At 42.0% G+C, this 22,820-nt stretch overlaps 1 protein-coding gene across 3 annotated transcripts in view; it reads left to right on the top strand.

The window, feature by feature from the left end:
* The window catches only part of AMBRA1 (autophagy and beclin 1 regulator 1), a 285,612-nt gene that overhangs the window by 115,635 nt on the left and 147,157 nt on the right, over positions 1-22,820 (top strand). For all 3 annotated transcript variants that reach the window (XM_030200863.1, XM_030200861.1, XM_030200862.1), the window contains 4 exons: positions 10,182-10,268; positions 13,398-13,574; positions 19,941-20,021; positions 20,409-20,509. In XM_030200863.1, coding sequence (XP_030056723.1) covers positions 10,182-10,268; positions 13,398-13,574; positions 19,941-20,021; positions 20,409-20,509 — 446 coding nt within the window. The remainder of the gene's footprint in view (positions 1-10,181; positions 10,269-13,397; positions 13,575-19,940; positions 20,022-20,408; positions 20,510-22,820) is intronic.

Genomic DNA, 22,820 nt, shown 5'->3' with positions numbered 1-22,820 from the left:
AGCTGTGCAAATAGTAGAAGCAGCTTTTGAAGGTTGCTTGGATTTGGGCAATCAGAGTAAGTGTTGAATCTAACTGTATTCCAATGTTCCTGACGTGATTTGAGGGGAAGTTCGTACTTCCCAAAAGGGATTTTGATGTCAGGTATGTATCCACTTGTGTTACGGACCCGGAGAAGCTCGATTTTACTTGGGTTCAGGCAAAGTTTGTTGTGTTTAGCCCATTCTTGAGAGGTAATCAGTTTATTCAAGACTGTAGGTTCAATGGGTATGAGTAGCTGCACATCATCCGCATAGATGTAGAACTGAGAGTCCATTGACCAAATCAGCTCAGCTAGCGGCTTGAGGTAAATACTGAACAGAATAGGTGACAGTATCGGTCCTTGTGGTACCTTGCAGGTCAGTTCCCATGGTGGTGATGAGTTGCTGCCAAACATTATGAATTGTTGCCTGTCTGATAGGATCTGAACCAGGCAAGTACTATTTCATAGATACCTGTTTGTCAGTAGTGCTAGCATGATATCATGATCCACAGTGTCAAAAGCTGTTGAGAAATCTAACAGTACTAACATCGAGGTGAATCCCTTGTCTTGGTTTCTGTGAAGATCATCTAGTAGGGATTCGAGGACCATTTCTGTTCCATAACTGGTTCTGAATCCAAATTGACATGGATCTAGCCAGTTTCTCTCTTCTAGCCAGTCAGTAAGTTGATTACAGACTGTTTGTTCTATGAGTTTCCATAGAAACGGGATGTTGGCTACTGGCCGGTAACTTTCAAGTTTGTCCTAATCAAGGTTGTTTTCTTTAGCAAAGGGTGAACCACTGCCCTTTTTAATGCTGTTGGTAGTTGCCCATTAGAAAGACAGGTGTTCACAATTTTTGTGGTGCCTTCTGTAAGACCCATACTTGCCTGCTTCACTCACTACCTTTGATGGGCAGGGGTCAAGGGAGCAGGTAGTTGGTCGAAGGTCTCTTAGGATTTTGTCAAGGCTGTCCTCTGTCATTGGGTTAAAAGTGTCCCATCTGTCTCTGTCAGGAGGGGGCAAGTTTGTGCACCCCTGTTTGACTGGTTGCGGACTGGATGGGATTGCCTGTAAATCCTGGTGGAGACTTTTAATTCTGTTGGCAAAGTATACTTCAAAATCATTGCAGTTGAGTTTAGACTGGGCAGGCTGGTTCTGTTGTGGGGGTTGCAGTAAGCTGTTTACTATACTGAACAACTGCTTGGTTGAATTGGCAGCCTGTTCAATGCATTGAGAGAAATACTATTTTTTGGTTGCTGTTAAGGCTTGGCGGTACTTTGCTGTGTGCTTCCTATAGTTTAGCCTGTCTTCATCCAGGCGAGATTTACACCATCTCCTTTCCAGTTTCTGTCCTTTGCGTTTAAGGATCCGAAGTTTTGGAGAAAACCAAGGTGAGCGTTTGTGAGTGGGGCATAAGATCTTTTTTAGTAGTGCTGTTTTCTCAAGGTCTTGGCTAAGTGTGTATTCCAGATGTCAACTTATTCTGACACTGTAGTTGTCTTTTCATCCACATGTTGGTAGTCCAAGGCCTCTAGGAAATTCTCAGCGGTCAGCTTTTTTTTGTCTCTGATCTCCTTCCAAACTCTGGGAGATGCCATTTGTTTCAGGTGGTACTTAGGGAAAATTTAATTAGAAAATGTTCTGACCATGATAGGGTTGTTATTTCAATACTGTTATCCCAGAATTCTGGGATATCCACCCCTCTGTAGAATACCAAGGCTAGTATGTGACCCTTTTTGTGGATTGGAGAATTGATCACCTGTGTAAATCCTAGTGCTGTCATCGTGTCCAGAAAGGGAAATGGGACTTGATATACCGCCTTGCTGAGGTTTTTGCAACTACATTCAAAGTGGTTTACATATATTCAGGTACTTATTTTGTACGAGGGGCAATGGAGGGTTAAGTGACTTGCCCAGAGTCACAAGGAGCTGCAGTGGGAATTGAACTCAGTTCCCCAGGATCAAAGTCCACTGCACTAACCACTAGGCTACTCCTCCAGGCAGCTGTGGTGGTATCTGGGGTTTCGATGTGTAGATTACAATCTCCCATGATCACCAGCCTAGGGTAATTCAGGGTCACTTGAATAATCAGGTCTAGGAGTTCTTGCACAGGTAATGTGTTGTTATGAGGTGCTTGGTATACCATGTGCAGGCAGATTGGTTTCTCCTCTTCAAGTTGGATTAAAAGAGATTCTGATTCCTGTAGCTGGGGGATGGATATTCTGTGCAGTTTGATTGTATCCGGAATCGGGACTGCTACCCCTTCACCCTGTCTTCCTGATCTTGGTTGATGTTGAATGTTGAAACCTGTTGGGCATAGTTCAGCCAGTGGTAAACCCCCACTTTCATCTAGCCAGGTTTCACTTATTCCTAGGATGGCAAGATGCTGTTCATTTACAGCAGCATGGATCATCGAGGATTTCTTTGCAGCTGATCTGGCATTCACTAGTCCTATAGTTCCCAAGGGTGGTCTGGGGGTGCTGGGGGTAGCTTTGGTGTGGCAATGAGGTGATGTTTCCTCATCTTTAAGAGCAGTCAATCCTTAGTGCCTGAGGCTTTTCCTGGTGTGATATTTGCGGACTAGACCATGCAGAATTTTCCCTGATGAGGGAAGTACATAGTAACATAGTAGATGACGGCAGAACAAGACCTGCACGGTCCATCCAGTCTGCCCAACAAGATAACTCATATGTGCTACTTTTTGTGTATACCCTACTTTGATTTGTACCTGTGCTCTTCAGGGCACAGATCGTATAAGTCTGCCCAGCACTATCCCCGCCTCCCAACCACCGGCTCTGGCACAGACCGTATAAGTCTGCCCAGCACTATCCCCGCCTCCCAACCACCAGCCCCGCCACTGGCTCTGGCACAGACTGTATAAGTCTGCCCAGCACTATCCCTGCGTCCCACCACCGGCTCTGGCACAGACCGTATAAGTCTGCCCAGCACTATCCCTGCCTCCCAACCACCAGCCCCACCTCCCACCACCGGCTCTGCCATCCGATCTCGACTAAGCTCCTGAGGATCCATTCTGCCTGGCAACTTTTATAGTGTGAGATATTAGAGAATGACACAGGGACGGGGACAGAGCGTGCAGGACGGGGTGGGGACAAACTTTGTTCCTGTGTCATTCTCTACTTTGAAGGCTGTTAATGAATTGGGCAGTTATTTATGTTCGAGAGATGCTGACGACAATGTTTTCATTTTTTGGAAAAACAAGCAAAAGTGCTGGCCACAACTGGCAAATTGTTTGGGGATCCTGTGAATTCCTGCTACCAGCACATCTGAAAAGACATTTTCTATTGCAGGAAGGACTGTGGAAGACAGGAGAGCTAGACCTACTCCTGCGTTTGTTGATGACTTATTCATCCACAGATTAAAAAATCATAACAGTGCTTCGTAGGGCATATTTCTCCCCCGCTAGGGTGGGTTGTATTTTGTACCCCTGGACATTTTAACAGGGTTGATAAGGATTCCTTGGGGTAGTAGAAATCAGCTATTGTTTGGGTTGGAAGGGTAGCGGGTGGAAGGGTTATTATAGTTGCTCATTGTTGTTATTTTTTATTTGTGATTTATGAGCAACAGTTGCACAGAATACTGTTCCTTTTTATACTTTAATAAAAAGATTTTAAAATAAAATCATAAGTGTTTGAGGCTTCTGCAGATGAGGACAGAGCTCGCGGGGATGGGGATGCACTTTGCCACTGTGTCATTCTCTATGAGATACCCAAGATACTGGATAGTCTTTGTTTGTTGTAGCATAATTCTTGGTCTCCAGTCCCTTTTAGGGGTGCTCTTCCATTATGCCTCCCTGCTAGTGCTCAGTGTTGTGTTTAATTGTATTATGTATGGGTTTTGCTTTTATGTATGTGAATTATAATCTGCCTAGTTATTAGTTGGGTTAGAAATATGTAAGGAGAAAATAAATACCTCATAGTAGCATTCCTATCTTCAAAGGGTCACCATGGACATAAAGTCACCGTTTAGAGCAGCCCTTGAAAAATCACGTTGGATATAAAGTGTTGGTTTTCAATTTCAGTGGAGGCACATGTAAATAGATGGCAATCTGACTCATTATAGGCTTAATGTTTGCTATTATGCTTTGATGTAACGTGACTAATTAGCAGTCTGTTGTATCTTTGAGTTTTCTGAGAGCATTATGGGGGTGGGAAGGAATCAGCTGTATTTTATGAATATTAATCAGTTAGTATATGTGGGGGTGGAGTGGGAGGTGATTGTGCGTATTTCCAGGAAGAACAGAATATGCTATGGAATGGGGAGTTGAACCGTATTTGGCAATGAGTATAGCATAGTAGCATAGTACATAGCATCAGAAAAGATCAATCGACTTGTCCTGTCTGCCTTGTTACCCTATCCACGCTGCAAATCTCTATCCCTCCTTCCAGCCCTGTAATGACAGCTTGTAATATACCTCTCCTTATTAAGGATAATTTTTATTGTCTCTTATATATACTTTGTCAGAGACAGATAGGCATACAAAATCTCCCTCTCTCTTTTCCTGTGTCTAACCACAAAGCTTTGTGTAAATTTAAATAGCTAGTGGCATTATTTTATTTGTAAGTATTTATTACTTGTGCCACTATTACCTCAATACCCAAAGTGAGGTACACAATAGATAAATAAATTAAAACAGTGACTGTTATTTATCTGGCTTCTTAGGTCCCCTATGCAGTCTGCCAAATAGACCCAGCTTATACTTATGGTTTGTCACACAGATTGTGCCGTTAGTTTACTGTTATCAGGGAGTGGCTGAGATTTGTCCACTTACAGTAGTGAGTTTAGATCTTGGAGCCAAGAGTACATACCAGAGAGGTGTCAATGTTCCAGAAATAAAATATTGATGCCCATTTCCTAATGCTGAATTGGCTATGGCTGTGAGGTCTCTCTTAAGCATTTTGCAAACAAATATTGTAGCATTGCTTCCTGTGGGGTGGGGTGTTTGAAAGGTTTAATAATTCTTCTTACCTTCCAAAATCCAAAACCTTTAACAGCAGTGGCTAAAGGATTTTGTTTCCAAGAAGCTCTAATTGTTTTTAAGCAATCATGTGACATTTGTTTGATAAACATCTGAAAACTGAAAATACATGTGCTCTTCTTAAACTGGTAGACCACATATATTTTTAGAAAACTGTACTCTCTTTTGACAGAGTAATTGATTTGTACATTTGTCACCGAAACAACCAGCAATCTGTGCTATGTGCTGCAGTGGAGCCAAATCCACTATTGACATTTTTCTCACACAGGGTGGAGGACTCTCATTTAACTCATTATAGAGCTGAGGCCAAATATTCTTGGCTTAAAATTCTATCAGTCATTACATAGGAACATGAAAGATGGTGGCAGAAAAAAGCAACTGTCTTATCCAGTCTGCCAAGTTATTCCTGTCTGCACTGTCAAGGATGTAGCCCAGCTGCCAGACACAGAGCTTTAACTGCTTCTAGGATACCATTTTTTTTAGAAGTCCAAACAGGCAGCAACAATGTTAATTTGCTTCCAACACTCTAGTAATTTTCTTAACTGTGCTTGACAGGGACTATTTCTAGCAGTAAGGGGTAATTCAGTTTCCATACCTATTCTTTGTACTCATGCATACGACTTGAAGCTACTAGAGTAAATAATGGCAGAAAAAGACCAAATTAACCCATCCAGACTGCGCAGTTGTGATTCTTCCATTTTGGATGGAAGAGCTTATACATACTGATATTTGACCCAGAACCAGCTCCCCACCCATTGTCTTAGCTTCAGCTGTCAAACCTCTTTCTACTAGTGCCTTCCACATCAGTCTCAAGTGTGCCAGAATCCATAAAAGTACTGTCATCTTCACTAGTAGTCTGTTAGGCATGTCATTTTCCTCTGATTCTTATGAAACCAGCAGTAAATCAATACCAGATTTCTCATTACCAAGTTTTCTAATTCATACAGCTACCAAACTAGCAAAGACATTGTCCACACCATCTGGCCTTCCCATGGTTACTTCCATACAAATTGATCTAGTGCATTCTTGGAATCCCAGTGCAGCCATACCACTGCGATTAGGGTCAACAGTCTTTCTGTGCAAGCCACCCCAGTGCATTCTGGGAAGAATACTTTATTGCAGTGTTTGCCAAGTCCGGTCCTGGAGTACCCCTTGCCAGTCAGGTTTGCAGGATATCCACAATGATTATGCATGAAAGAGATTTGCATATAATGGAGGCAGTGTATGCAAATCTGCAAATCAAGTTCAAACATATTCATTGTGGATATCCTAAAAACCTGACTGGTAAAGGGTACTCCAGGACTGGACTTGGGGAAATGCTGCTTTATTGCATATAGTTTTTAAACTTAAATAGAAATTACAATAATTGGTGAACGGAGGACCCTCATTGGTAAAATGTGCGATCAGCATCAATCTTGTACACGTCACCGCATACAGACGTCATTTGGTTCCCTCACGAGAGTCCAAATGCAGTATAAAATTAATCTTATAAATTGTCTTCCACACTTTCAAATCACAAAATGGCTTTGTAAAACTGTGTTTGAGATTGGGTGTTCTCAGTGAGTGTATGAGTCTGTGATTCTCATTACATAGGTATTGCCATTGTGGGACAGACTGAAGGTCCATCAAGCCCAGCATCCTGTTTCCAACAATGGCCAATCCAGGTCACAAATACCTGGCAAGATACAGTACAATACATTTTTTTGCTGCTTTTTCTAGAAATAATCAGTGGATTTTCCCCGTCCATTTTAAAAATGGTCTATGGACTTTTCCTTTAGGGAAGCCATCCAAACTTTTTTAAACCCTGCTAAGCTAACTACTTTTATTACATTCTCTGGCAATGAATTCCAAAGTTTAATTACACATTAAGTGAAGAAATATTTTCTCTGATTCACATATTTGGGCTCTCCAAATATTACAAGTAGAAAGGTGTGATATTACAAAAAAATATTACAAAAAATAAAATGTGGCCCCTGATAGAGAAAGGTTGGGCAAATCTGGTTTAGTTCTTCATCGTCTAGTAGAATTGCTGGAGAATAAAGTAAGAGTGAAAAACTTAAGATTGTTAAACTTTATCAGGACTCATCTCCTTTCTCCTAAGGTATTGCTTCAGAACTATTTCACAGATTTTTTACAATTGCCCAGTTATGTTACTATCCCTATATCCAAATTATATTATGTATCATTACCATCTTCTTCTCAAGCAGATGTTGCTCATTTGGATGATGAGCCATCGATTTCTAAATTAACTGAATTTCTTAAATCATGACAGAATTTAGTCTCCTCTTGAGATTATTAGGCATTACAGAAGTGTCCTTGGCTAGTTTAGATCTTTTTTTGTTTGTTTAGTTCATCTGCAATTTAGGGTACAACAAAAATTTGGAGCACTGTATGTGGGTGGAAACAACCTTTGAAGTACAACAAAACTCTACCTTGTCAACAGTTTTGTTCAATGTTTATATGATTCCCATTTCCTAGATTACTTGTTTGTCTTGGTGTTAACTATAGATTGTATGCAGATGATCTTCAGTATTTCTTTTGCACAGAAGAGTCAATCACTGCAGCAACTGCTTTTTTTTGGTGGTCTGTCTTAGTCCATTAAAACCTGCATGTCAGCTAACTGATTCTAGTTGAACATGGCTAAAACACGTTTTTTTAGCATTAGTAGATCTTCCACCATTGCCTTATTTCCATATAAGCTCTCAATCAATGATATTGATATTCCCATGTAGTAAAATGGTTTTGTTTAGGAAACTATCATTTTAGAAAGACTTTTCAGTAAGCCCTGCTATGATTTCTGCTTTAACTTCTGATTTCTTTATCTGACCCCTTTTCTAGCTATCCATGGGAGCCTTTCAGTGCCTGCTATTGCCTAGTGATGAACATATTGTTTTATTTTGTTTGGTGATGTGCCTTGATTTTATTGTACATGTTATTGATTGTAACCCTACAGTGGTAGATAGTGTGGGCTATAAATTTTTAATTTAAAAAAAATGTGGTAAATTTCCTTGATGAGATGGATAAGATTACAGTGCTTATTTAAAAAAAAAAGGATATTTCTTATTGTGGGCAGAAGATGAGTTTTTCCCAGATTTTTCTAGGAATACTCAGTTAAGGAGGAAACAAATTCTTCAGTTGAAACCATGAGTTCTGGCAATCAGGGCCTCCTTGTTACTTAATTTTCCTCGCAAGTGTGACCCCCTGATAGGTAACTAAAGTTTCAAGTTTAATTCAAACGTATATGTATTTGGAACTTTCTCACCTGGAAACCTTTTTATTAGATAAATAGGATGAAAGAGAGTTTTTAAAAAAAGTTATTATTGCTTGAATATTTATGGTTCTTGAGGAGGTTCTCTTATCTATAAATATTTATTTTTTGCTCGGCCACGCGGTTATTTGCTTGTCCTCCCTCATGTGATTGACTGCATTAATTGTTTAGCGTACTGAAAGATATTTTTGTTCTTATATTTACTAATGTTTCTTTATTAAATTGTACAAAACCTAATAAAAATTGTAAAAAAGACTAGGAGTCTGAGACTCTGCAACAGTCTCAAATTTGGTACATACTTAGCAGACTCCCCCCCCCCCCGATCTACGAAGCTGTGCGGCAATGCCGACACAGCCCATTCAAAGTGAATGGGCTGTGTCGGCATTAGCATACAGCAGCCACTAGCGTGGCTTAGTAAACAGGGAGGTTAGTTAATTTTGTTTGTGGAAGGACAGATTCTGTGCTGTGTGATTTTGTGCAGAATCGATTGTGCTGTAAATTCATAAAGTTTTAAGTTATGGGCATAAATACCTTCTTGATAGATTTTGATAGGGTCATGGTTGAGATGGTCATAGTCAGGGCTTGTGAAAATCTCTTCTCTCCTTATGTTGATATGCTGTAATTATTTGAAGGGATAAGCAAGAACACTGCTTTTCCCCTGTCATGAAATATGTGACCTAGACTGATGCTCAATTTCTGACTCCAGGTTCCCCATTACAAATGCTATGCCTTCAGGCCCTTTTAAACCTAAAGGGGCCAATGTAGTAAGCCGCATTATCCGTTTAGTATAGTGAATTATTATTGATTTTCCGATGCTAATCTTTTGAAGTAATAAGTTTCTAGTTTCAAGTTTCTTTATTACTTGATATACCGCCCATCAAGTCTATCTGAGCAGTTTACACACTAAATTGGATTACAGTTATGCATTATACCTGGGGGTCTCTGTGAGACTTTACAGGTGATACAGGATGCTGCAGTGTGTTTGATTACTGGGGCCTCCAGGTATGTTCATATAACTCAAGTATTTAAACAACTTCACTGGTTGCCTGTGTCTAGTAGGATTTTATTTAAAGTACTGATTTTAATTCACTAGGGGGTCCTTTTACCAAGCTGCAGGAAAAAGAGCCCTGTTCTAGTGGTGGGGCCCCTTTTTACTGTAGCGTGTAAAAAGCCCCCAGACACACATGGCCATGTGGTAAGAGAACTCTTACTGTGTGGCCATGCGATGGGGGAGCCCTTACTGCCACCCACTGAGGTGGCAATAAGGGCTCCCGCGGTAACCAGGCAGCATGAGGTGATGCTGGGTTACTGCCATGCAAGCCATTTCCGGGGCTTTTCTTTTTCCTCTGGAAATGGCACGCTCAGGGCAGCACTATCACCGGTAGCTGCGTTGTGCCGGCAGTAGTCCCCAAAGAGTGGCAGTAAGCCAGCGTTGGGCTTACCGCTGCTCTGCAAAAGGCAACTAGGTAATTTATGGGGCAGCCCTTGGCACTTTTCACAGATTTTGAAGGTTCACTAACCAGTATGAGCATTGTGGTCAATTGATTTGAAATGTTTAAAAACTGTAAATTTAGGGAAGGTGTGTTGTGCTGACACAAGGGCTGTTGCATTCTTTATTGAAGGACTGCAATTATGGAACAATTTACCTGGTTATTTACTTCTTGTCTGAAATGCATGACAGTTTGAGACTGCTGAGGACTAATCAGTTCTTTTTTTTTGGCTGATCATTTGTTGTAGTACATACTGTATTTATAGGGTAGACAGTTTCTGTAGCTTGTTTTATTTGTCTTTTTTATGTTTCACATGTGGCAAATTGATTTTTATTGTAATCCGTCTAGTGTTTAGGCAGAATATAAATGTATGAAATAAATAACGATGTGTCACTGTTATCCCTTTAGGAGGTTGCTGGAATCTTCTCTCATATCATTGTCTCGGTACGATGGAACAGGGTCTCGTGAACACCCAATCTACCCAGACCCAGCCAGGTAAGATGCACAGTGTTTCCATTTTGTAGTTGGGGTTATTATAGAGTTACAAAAGCACTAACAGAGATCGCCTTTTCTTTTGTCTTAGTTCCCTGCACTCGATTGGTTCCTTTTCTTGCTGCCACTTCACAGAGGATGACTTGAACTACTGGGTAGTGTAGCTGAGAAACCATGGGGTTCATTTTCAAAGCACTTAGTCTTACAAAGTTCCATAGGTTACTGTGGAACTTTGTAAGTGTAAGTGCTTTGAAAATACACCTCCATATGTTCCACTGGTGACTTCCTCGTGGCACCATTACTCAGGACATGTATTTTTTTTTTTGGTCATTCACCCTGGCTGCCATGCCCCAGAATGATTTTAGAAAGCGATAACTCTGGTTATTGTTTTTAAAATGTTTTGGATATACAGATCTTCACATAGGGTGTAGTTTTTTGTAAGGCATTTCTGTATATGAAACAATGTGTTAAATGCTGAAATGACCATTTATGAAATTGCTCAAAGTTCATACATGTAAACTTGTGTGTTTTTATGTATTCAAATTTGCTATCTCATTTTTCTCCAACCAGATTACACTGTCAGGCTCATTTTCAAAGCACTTAGCCTCCCAAAGTTCCATAGAAACCTATGGAACTTAGCCTCCCAAAGTGCTTTGAAAATATGCCTCTGTATATGCACATTTATGTGACATAAAAGCATTCCTGTGGAAGGATTTCTGCTGATACACATGTTATAAAACAGGAAATTTGTGCATGCCTAAAAGCAAGGGGTTGTTTTATAAAATATGCACGTATCTGCCACACAGATATCTAGCCTTTTTATAGAATTATCTTCTGAATATAGCATTCTTGTATTTGAACTTTAATGCTATATGTATATGGCATTACAGAGGCTGAACAGGAGAAGATCAAGCTGCCTGAGATATTTAGCTTGTTGTAATGTCTATTCCATATTTCCAGCCTCTTGATTTGCCAGATTTTTATTACTGTTCAGTTTTCTCTGCTGTTTCATAACAAAATCCAAATGGATTTCATAAATCTGTGATCCCATTACAAATGATGAGGTTCTCACCAAAGATTATAAAGCACCTCCTACCCATTTTTACTGATTTTATACCCACCCTACTCAATTAATTTTCATGCGTGCATTACTGCTTCATCATTCTAGTACTAACAACAGAAACTACTTTAACCTTACTCTCACTTCAACTTTGTCTACATGCTCCTGAGCTTTCCACTAGGGAGAAAGGGAAGAGAATGTGCTTGCCAAGTGCCTATCCATGTGGTTAGAAAGGAAATTAAGTAGAGGCTCTGAGAGGTTGTATTTACCTTATTCATAAAATAATACTTATTTTTATAGTGCTACTGGATGTGTCCAGTGCTGTACAGTGATAAGTGTTCAGGGATGATATATCACTGCCTGAAAGAAGTCCCAGTCTAAGTAGCACTGGGAGATAAGGCCTCTGTTTTAAAAGCATCTCCATATGTAAATATCATACACCTGTAAATGACCATTTCAGAAAACCTCTATTTTCATGTGGGCACAGGGATTTCAAGGGGGTGGGATTAATGCATGGCTTGGGCAAGCCAGAAAAAAATGTCCTGTAAGGTTTTGAACCAGAATTTGTTTTCACTCGGGTCCTTACATGAGGGATTAATGTTCTCCTTAGTACCCATTGCTTATTTCTGCCTCCAAAAAAAGCTAAACACAAAAACAAAAATTGTGACCTCACTACTTATTTAGCAATACTTATATCTGTAGATTTGTAAAACAATGCCAGCTATATACATAAATGGTTTCAGGTACTTGTGAGGTTGCAAAGTTGCAGGTTACACATGTGAGTGCTGGCACTTAGACATGGAAAATGTGGAATTGCTGCCACTCTTTTGTGCACATGTAAATAGTTGCTCCTGTTTATGCACTGGCCAATACACATGTATTCCCACGTTTTCTTGTGTATTTTATAAAAGGCTGTGTGTTCAGTAGAACCTTTTGTAAAATACAGCTAGAATTGAGCACGCCCCAACTCAAATATCTAAACCCCAGTCTTTTGACACTGTATGTAACAATGAGCCTTCACTTGTCCAAAGTCAAAAAAGGGTGTCTGTGATTGAAGCAGTAATTCAAATGTTGGTTTCCCTGGTTCTCAACCCATTGCTCTAACCACTGGGCCACTTCCTCTCCCATTCCTGGATCGTGCACGTTTAATAATGGTCAAGAAAGTGGTGTCTGCCTTCATTGTGTTCAGGGCAGATTTCCACCCAAATATTCCTCATGCATAATTCTGTGAAAAATTTTCCATACCCCCCTCGTTTAGTGAGGGCATCTCATGAGGTTATCTTCAGATTCCGGTGATATAGTAGGGGAGGGGGAGATGGCAGTATATAAAAACATGCAGTACATGGAGAAAGTACATTATTCTTCACCGTGTTTCTGAGTAACTAGGGCCATATGGTGAAATTATCAGACTACAAGGACAGGATTAAAATAAAGAAAAGGAAATACTTTTCTATATCTTGGGAGAACAAGAAAAAATGACAGCAGATCGGAAGTGCAAGTACCATTTAGTCTGCCCAGTCCCCACTACATAAATAAAGTAATTTAGGGAGTTCATTGCTATAGGATGATATGGGAGAAATAATATAACTGAGTTCAAAAAAGGATTATATAATTTTAGAAAAGATAAATCAATTACAGTCTATTTAATCTAGTAATCAGATATCACTCTGGGTTTTAGTGCACTCTAAATCATGACTGCTAGAAATCGGAAGAATACACCAGCGGTTGGAGAATTCAACATGTCCTTTTTCTTATTCTTCAGGAAATTCCCTGTTTGGCAGTTTTGGGCTAGAAGGATTGTTAGTCTAACCCAGTTTGGTAGTTCTAGACAAATGTGAAAGAAAGCAAGTGTAGGGTACCAACAATGCATGCACTACTGACATATACTCAGTTTTAATTTATCCCATAAGTTCATGTTCAAGTGCGTTACCAGTGGCTGCATTGTTTTCTGGGCATATACTTTTCAGGATGAAGACGTCATAATCAACAGTCAGCATCCTTTCTCAGGTTCCAGGGTTAGACTGTCCTTTAATATTATCTCTCCTCCATGTTTTTGTTTTTGTATTTCTTAGACTGTCTCCTGCTGCATATTATGCCCAGAGGATGATCCAGTATCTCTCTCGAAGGGACAGTATCCGCCAACGCTCCATGCGCTATCAACAGAACCGCCTTCGATCTTCCTCATCTGCCTCTTCTGAGGGTCAGGGGTCATCTGTAGAGGGCAACGATTTGGAGTTTGAGGACTTTGAGTGAGTGGCTAGGTCCCTCACTACTCCCCATCTCTGTCTGTCTGTCTCTTCTCTGCTTCTTTGCTTGGCAATGTCTTTGGCTTGTGTATAGGCTTTTGCTGTTGTGTTTGTAGGCAGGGAGGACAGAAGAGATTATTGACCTATAGTGTGTTAAAAGAGAGAACAAACTGCCTTTGTTCTTATGTCAGTCTCTGTAATTAGTGTTTCCCCATTGTTTGCTTTAGCCCCTCCAAGCTAGCACTCCTCCATCATTCCCTGTAGCTTTCCCCAACAGCCAGCACTTCTCCACCATTCCATATAGCTTCTGTCCAGCCAGTGCTCTTCCACCATTCCCTACAGCTCCTCTCCAAAGCCAGTGCTTCCTCCTTTTCCTACACTCCTCCTTCATTCCCTACAACTCCCCTTTCTACAGCCAGCATTCTTCTACCATTCCAAGCAGCTCCCCCCTTCAGCCAGCACTCCTCCTCCAGTGTTCCCTACAGTCCCCCCCCCCCCCCCCCCCCCCACAAACAGCCAGTACTTCTGCAGCATTGCCTACAGCTTCCCCAATAACAAGCTGTCTTCTGCCATTCTCTACTGTTCCAACACAACCAGCACTCTCCCCGTTTCCTACAGTTCCTCCAGAAATCAGTGTTCTCCTCTACTATTCCCCACAGCACCCCTCCCGGCCAGTGCTCCTCCTGCCTTTACAGCCTAAATTATGTCCAGCCTCCTACATTATGTCCTGTTATCCCCTCTTTTTATGAGCTGTTTTTTTTTTTTCTTGAATTACTTTTCCTACACTTAAGAGCTAAAAAAAAATAATAAAAAAAGAGCTTAAAATTACTTTGGTGAAGAAGATTAAAAGGGTGGAAAATTCAGTGTATGAATTTTTTTTCCATTCTGTAGAGCTGTCTTTTCACACTCTAGCAATTAAATACTTGAAACGGAAGAGGAAGGAGAGCAGAGAGCAAGAGCTTTTTTCCCCTTCTTTTCTTATGCTTACATAGCTTGCCTGTTTATGAATAATGTAAATTTGGGTGAGATATGCAGATGTGCTGCCAGCCTAGTATCCTTCCCTGAGTGCTTCTTTGAGAGGGGAACGGTTTTTTGTCAAAGAGAGGTCAGGCAGATTCATGGGGTGGTGGAGGGGGTGGTAACTAATAATTTGGTATTGACAAGTGTTTGTTATCAGGAGAGGTACTTGTGGAGAGGAAAATATGAATATGCTAAAGATTCACTTGCGCTTCCTTGGTACTATTACAGAAAAACATATTTCTGAAGATGATAATCACAGTCAATTCAATCAGCTGAGCCAAGCAGGCTTTCATTGTAGCAAAACACCTACATCCCCCTCGCACTATACATTTAGGCTCTTTTATTCACACCTGATGATTTTTCCGAGTGAATGTTTCCTATTAAATAGTGCTGCAGTTTCTGTGCAATCTCAGACTTCTTTCTTTTTGGTGCCAGTTGATTAGCTTTGCACTGTGATAACTACCATTCAGGCTCTTAGGCTAGCAAAAGCCTTATGTGCTGCTTCAGGACTGTTGGCTGCTTTTATTTTGCTTACAGCTCACAGTAGTTCCTATTGCTCATTTTTATTTTTCAGTATGTTTTTTTTGTTCCCTCTCTTCTAAGGGAATGTAGATTTTATAGCAGCAGTTCAATTCAGTTCACAGTGGCACTATAGGAAGGTTGCCAGTGTGCCTAGCATTAAACTAGAGCTCTGTGAAACCTTAGCTAGAAAGGAAGTACAGTGATGTAAAAATGTTTTTGCCCCTTCCTGATTTTTCCTTATTGTATATATGTATCACTGAATGGTTTCTGATCTTTAAACAAAAAATTAGAGGGAACCTGAGTAAACACATAACACAGTTTTTACATTATTACTCATTTATTTGAGGAACAAAGAGGGACATAATCGAACGGAGTGCCCAAGTTTTCCTGAGGGCGTCCTCGCAGGACGTCCCCGCGAAGGGGCGGGGAAACCCGTATTATCGAAACAAGATGGGCATCCATCTTTCGTTTCGATAATATGGTTGGGGACGCCCAAATCTCAACATTTAGGTCGACCTTAGAGATGGTTGACATAAACGTTGAGATGGTCAACCTTAGAGATGGCCATCCCCGGTTTTCGGCGATAATGGAAACCGAGGGTTCCCATCTCAAAAATGACCAAATCCAACTAATTTGGTCATGGGAGGTGCCAGCATTCGTAGTGCACTGGTCCCCCTGACATGCCAGGACACCAACCGGGCACCCTAGGGGGCACTGCAGTGGACTAACTGATGCACTAACTGAACGGAAAAAAGCCCTTCCCCTTACCGATCCCTTAGCGATTCGGAAAGGAACAGTCATGCATGAAGGAAATCGCATGCAAATGAGCTGCTCACTGTTAGCTCATTTGCACATGATTTCCTTGCTAAGGAGGGAAAGCAAGTGCAGAGCAGCCAAGCATTATGCGTGGCTGCTCTGCGCATGCCAAAGACTGCTTCATACATGCAGACAAGCTGCGTGTATAATAGCCGTCTACAACCTTAGAAAAATCAGGTGAAAACGTCCAAGTGCTCGTCAGGGAAGTCTTTTTTTTTTTTTTTTTTTTTTTTAAGAGTATGGGGGACGTCCTTTGCTATGCCTCCGTCCCTGCGACGGCAGTTGGGGACGTCCAAAATGTGGATGTTTCTGTGAGAAGGACGTCCATGCCTTTGCTAGGCCTCCGACACTCCCTTTATTTATTTGGATTTTGGATCACAAGTAGCAGTGGGATTTGAACCGGCCACCTCTGGATTGCAAGACCAGTGCTCTAACCACTAGGCCACTCCTAAACTCCTCCACTCCCTTGAAATTTGGCCATCCTTTTGTGGGGGGGGGGGGGGGGGCAGTTCACGACATCCAAAATGTTTGAAAGAAGGACGTCCACGCCTTTGCTATGCCTCCACTGACACACACATACCTCTCCCCCCCCCCCCCCCCCCCCCCCCCCATAGGGACCTGCATACTGCTTCAATGGACCTGAGTATGACATTTCAGGCTGGCAAAAAAAGTTTTTAAAGTTGTTTTTTTCGGGGTGGGAGGTGGTTAGTGACCACTGGGGGAGTCAGGGGAGGTCATCCCCGATTCCCTCCGGTGGTCATCTGGTCAGTTGGGGCACCTTTTTGAGGCTTGGTCGTAAGAAAAAATGGACCAAGTAAAGTCGGCCAAGTGCTCGTCAGGGACGCCCTTCTTTTTTCCGTTATCGCTTGAGGATGCCCATCTGTTAGGCATGCCCTAGTCCCTCCTCTGACACACCCCCGGGAACTTTGGTCATCCCCGCAACGGAATGCAGTTGGGGACGGCCAAAATCGGCTTTCGATTATGCCGATTTGGGCGACCCTGAGAGAAGGACGCCCATCTCCCGATTTGTGTCGAAAGATGGGTGCCCTTCTCTTTCAAAAAAAAGCCTGAAAGTTATCTAGTACCCATATCCCCCGTGTGAAAAAAAAAAGAAAGCTTTTCTAATAGTAAGTGTAGCGATGCCTAAATATGGGATCTAATACATCTGTAAATCTATTTAAATATGGAGAAAAGACTTAGTAGCAGGTTTTTAAAAAAATATTATGTTCAAATAACATTTTGTGGTAGATATGGAGATATATGGATACTCTTTGGGATTTTTTTCCATAGACACTGAGGGCCCCATGCAGAGAACTCTGGCGCTGTAAGGAACAGGGCCAGAAAAACACTAGCTCATGAATAAGTCAGAATTATCGACCAATTCTCAACACTAACAGCATGCAAATTAGATGCAAGCTGTTTTGAGCATGGGCATGTCTAGGGATGATCAGGCCCCTCTCCTGAACCTTCAAAATTCCTGGTGGTCCAGTGGACCTCTTCTTGAGGCCCCCCCACACAACTCAAACTCCATGGTGTTCTAGTGACCCTCTCCCATTTCTCTCCCCTCTACTTACCTTGTAAGCATTGGAGGCAGGAGGGAATAGGCATTGCTCCTGCCCTCCTGCTCCCAATGTTTACAAGCTATGGGGAGGGGAGGGGGGTCACTGACCACCATGGAGTTTGAATTGCATGTGGGGGCTTGTGAGGGGGCCCACTGGATCAACCAAGGAAGTTTTAAAGGTTTTGGGGGTGTGGGTGGGGTCTGCTGGACCACCAGGGAGTTTTAAAGGTTGGGGGGGGGGGTGTTGGGATCCACTGGACCACCAGGGAGTTTTAGGTTAGGGGTGTTCAGGAGGGGAGGTCCACTGGACCACTAGGGATACTGTGCAAATGACAGCTCCAGACCTGCCATTAAGTTTTGCACATTAAAGGTAGGCACGCAGTGCATGGTAATGTCTGTACATCGGCCGGAATGTTCATTTTAATAATGATAAATTGCTTGTAATAGATTTGCATAGGGTTATCAGTAGCTGCTACGGGGAACGGTTAAAGGAACACAGAACCCCTTTGTGCGTTAAGACACTAACATTTGCTTTAGACTGGCTGCAACCAGTCTAAAGCAAACATTGCAAGCACGGTAAGCTTTGTGCTTCGGGCCCTGAATGAGAAGAGATCCTTTTTGAATAAGGCTTTTTTTGCCTCTTTTCACTTTCTCTTACCCTCCAGTGGTTTATTTTTGTGTGTTGACAATCTAGCTGAGTGAATCTTGCCTGTTGCTTTCCATGGCTCAGTAAATGAGACCCTGTAACTCTGAAATTGGTTATTCTCTATTCCCTCTTACTTCCTGCCTATTTTTTGTAGACAAATTGTTGTGGCTCTCCACTTCATAAGATCTCTTACATGTTGGATGGTTTGGGTTCCTTTCATGCTTTACTGTATTATACTTGACAGCAAAGATGAAGTTAGGCTGAAAATTGCATTTTATTGATTGGAGATTTGTTCTTCTGGTTGATGTCACCATACGTTTTCCAAGATTACCGCTCCAGTTTTGATCCTACTCTATCCAGTAGCTATTGACTTAGCAGTCACTGATTAATACAGGACTGGTGTAAGAGATACATCACTAATGACAAATAAGATATATGGGGAAGGGTAGTTTGAGAAGTCATCTGCAAAGAATGGAATACCCCATTCTATGGTTAGATTATTAGAGATGGAAGTGATTGGATGTGTACTCCATAGCATGGGTATTTGATCTCTTTCTGTAGAAGCTAAATTACCGTATTTTTCGGACTATAAGACGCACCGGACCATAAGACGCACCTAGGTTTTAGAGGAGGGAAATAGGAAAAAAAATTTTTTCCTTTTTCCCTCTAAAACCTAGGTGCTCCGGTGCGTCTTGTCCGAGTTCGGGATCGCCCTCCCCCGGCCCTGTCACCATTTCTCCCTACTCACGTCACGCGATCTTCCCTGGTGGTCTAGTGACGTCGGGGCAGGAAAGAGCCCCCTCTTTCCTGCCCAGCGCGCTGCTCTCCGTCCTCCTGTATGCTGCCTGACGGTCTCGGCGAGATTAAAATGGCCGCCGAGAATTGAAGTCTCGGCGGCCATTTTGAATCTCGCCGAGACCGTCAGGCTGCATACAGGAGGACGGAGAGCAGCGCGCTGGGCAGGAAAGAGGGGGCTCTTTCCTGCCCCGACGTCACTAGACCACCAGGGAAGATCGCGTGACGTGAGTAGGGAGAAGTGGTGACAGGGCCGGGGGGAGGGCGATCCCGAACTCGGGGGGAGGGCGGGCGGGCGATCCCGAACTCGGGGGAGGGCGGGAGGGAGGGAAATCGCTACCTTCGGACTATAAGACGCACCCCCCATTTTCCTCCCAAATTTGGGGGGAAAAAAGTTTGTCTTATAGTCCGAAAAATACGGTAATCCTTTTTTTTTCTAGTGAGTTTTTCCTGAAAAGGGGGACTTAAGTAATGGGTTATTTAGAAGAAGAATGATTTATTTATTTAGCCTAAATGTTCTGACAGTTGATAGGTAGTTGGTACATTGTTTAGGGTTGGGTAAAGTTCTCCCTCTTTCTAAACTGACATGAGAGACAAGAAAATGACAGCTAACATTTGTAGATTGAAAAATGGCGTTCTTTGCTTTTACTGCTGACATATTATTCTCTGTGTAGAGGAAACAGGCTTCCAACGCTGTGCCTCCAATATTGGTGTCGTGTGTAGTTCTCAGACAATACAAATTTGTGGAATGAGTTATTTGCTTTTTCAACACAAGATTTGAATATCAGGTAGAATGATGCAGAATATTTATGGACATTGAGAAATCTATCCTCCTTGCTTTCTCCATTTCTGCTTCTGTGTATGCATGATCAGGACAATAACATCTTTGTCAAATTTTCTAATACTAGGCTACTTCCTATGTCAGGGACATCAAAACATATTTGACTGTATGATACACATTACTGGTCTGCCTATTAAGTTTAACAAGTTAGTTTGTCTCTTCATGTAGGGACAATGGTGACAGATCGAGACACCGAGCTCCAAGAAATGCCCGAATGTCAGCACCATCACTTGGGCGCTTTGTTCCTCGGTGAGACCTCCTTTTTTTCTTATTTGGTTGGACCTTGAACTTGTTGCCTGAAACATTTACTGTGTAAAATGGCATGAATGAAGGAATAGTTAACAGCTGATGGATGATTGCTTATGTGGATGAGAGGAAGTAGAGTACCAAAGGGGAGGGAAAGAGAAAAGGAGTATGTACAGGGAAGCAGTGAAAAGCAGGCACAGCACGTGGGAGTAAGGAGCAGTAATGAGTAAGAACAAGGTACAAACATCTGTGAAGGACAGACTAGGAAATAAATAAATGAGGAATGAATGTACAAGAAACTGCATGAATTGTTAGGTGATAGTACAAGACTACAGAGCTGCTGCAGTTGCATGGCTACTGCTAGAACATTCACAGGACCTTTTCTTGTAGGCGATTCCTGTTGCCAGAATACTTGCCCTATGCTGGGATTTTCCATGAACGAGGGCAGCCTGGACTGGCCACACACTCCTCTGTAAATAGAGTCCTTGCAGGTAAGACGCAGAGCAGAGCTTCCATTGTGTTAACAGATTGCACTTGTTAGTATGTTTATCAAATATGTTGACTACTGCCTTCCACAATGTATCAAAGTAGTTTACAATTCAGTAACAGCACTAATTATAATAACGTACATACAGAGAGCACAGCAGCTGCATTTAAAAATGACCGAATTTTACAGTGGCAGAGGTCGACAAACTGACTTCCAGCCTGGGAGAGAATGTTCAAAGGTTCTTTATTTAAAGGCACCAGAGAAATGACTCGACACGGGTCTGTGTTTAGGTGGATGCAGTTGCCTGCTTAGGGGTTACAAGAAACACTCTGTTTAGGTAACAGAATTTGAACCCGGTGCAATAGATGAATGTAGATTCCAGGATAAAAGACTGCACTGGGCATACTATATAAGCCAAGTCCACAAGTTACCTTTGGAGTTCTGTGGAGGGTTTGTTTCACAGTTTCAGAGGGGGAAGAAACTCTGAAACAATTTTACAATTCCTTCAATACTTAGCATCCTACAATCAGATTCAAAATTGACTACTCCCCAGAAAAAGTCAATTTTTTGGACACCACAGTCTCAATCAGCGATGGATATATACAAACATCCATATACAAGAAACCCACAGACAAATGCAGCTACCTCCACAACTCCAGCTTCCACCCTTCACATACAAAAAGATCCATTATTTACAGCCAAGCCACAAGATACCACCGTATTTGCTCTGACCCAGGGGATAGAGACAGACACCTTGAAATCCTGACTGCATCCTTCAAACAGAAAGGATACAACCCCAAAATAATCTCCAAGAATATTGCCTCCTCCCTCAAAACAGTTTGGCAAGCTCCTCACGAGCACAGTCCTCCGTAAACGGGTCTTGGTCTACCATACATCCATCCATCCCCTTTAGCCTTTGTTTTCTGCAGCCCTACCCCCGGTCTTTCATTCGTGAACACAGAGCTAAAATAATTGTTAAGCAGTTCAGCTTTATCCTTATCATCTTCCACATATTTCTCACCCTCAGCTTTGAGCCTCACAATGCTATTATGGCACTTCCTCTTGTCACTTACATATCTGAAAAAGGTCTTGTCCCCCAATTTTACCGTACTAGCTATCTTTTCCTCCGTTTGCCGCTTCGCTTTTCTGATAGCTTTTCCAGCTTCTCTTCGCTTATTTAGGTATTCTCTCTAGTCTTCATCTTTCTGAGTCGTCTTATAACGTGCAAAGGCTAGTCTCCTTTCCCTTATCTTTTCAGCTACTACATTCGAATGCCAGAGAGGCCTTCTTTTCCTCTTACTTTTATGTAATTTTCTAACATAAAGGTTAGTTGCCTTTAGTATAGCTCCTTGATAGAATTGTTACATTTGTTCTTCATCAGTATGGTGTGTATGAAGTGCAGACAGCAAAAATTGGGCTAGCAAGAACACCAAGCACACATCCTCTTATCTTGGATTTCTTTTATATTTTGATGGTTTGGGAAACAGGGGGTTTTCAAGCCTGTGATTTGTAATAATATTTTCATGCATTGTATTTGTCTTTTTTTTTTTTTTTGTACTGTGTTTTAAAGCTGTTGCAGAAAAAGCTATTATCTTTTCAGCTTAGTCCTGTGGAAAGGCAACCTGCAGTGCCATTGGCCAGATACTTTCAAAGTTGTTGCTCTGGGCTCTGATTGGCCCTGGAGTTCAAATCCAGCCAGGAGGTACAGGATTTTCCCCAGTCTCAGCTAGGGAGTGCAGAGGATAAACATCTCTGCCTGAGACCCTGTACAAGAACTCCCCAGGTGCTACCCAGATAGTGACAAAGTATTTATATAGTTTTAATATTGATCCTTATTCAGTTACCTGTTATTGCTTGTTGTTTTTCCATCTGTTTATTGTTCACTGTTCTGTTTCTGTGATAGTAAACCCATTAGTTTATTAGCTCTGATGTCTTAGACTGACTAAGAAATCTGGTGGTTTGTGTTTTGGGTCTGTGGGTGCTTTCTAGGAACAGTGGGACCCCTGGGAGTGTGGCCCTAGTGTCCTAGGAAATCACCAGGGAATAAATTGAGAGTGGGAGACTCGCCCAGAGGCAAGTGGGACCCAGTCGGTGGTAGGATGGTGTCGGTATAGAGCACGTGCACAGGTGCAGGTGTGCCAGAGCAGTGCTGGGGACAGACCCTCCAGGTGGCTGCAGGTTTAACCCCAGGTGGATGCCAGGTGACAGATGGGGGTACACTATTTCTGTTAAAATATCAACTCTTAGGATTTAAGGCTCTGTTGAAGGCTTGGTTATTGAAGCAGACGTATACTGGCTGATTGAGACGATTACTT

Source organism: Microcaecilia unicolor, chromosome 4 (assembly GCF_901765095.1).
Source record: "Microcaecilia unicolor chromosome 4, aMicUni1.1, whole genome shotgun sequence".
NCBI lineage: Eukaryota > Metazoa > Chordata > Amphibia > Gymnophiona > Siphonopidae > Microcaecilia > Microcaecilia unicolor.
The sequence above is the reverse complement of the archived record's forward strand: the minus strand, read 5'-3'. Positions and strand labels throughout refer to the sequence as shown.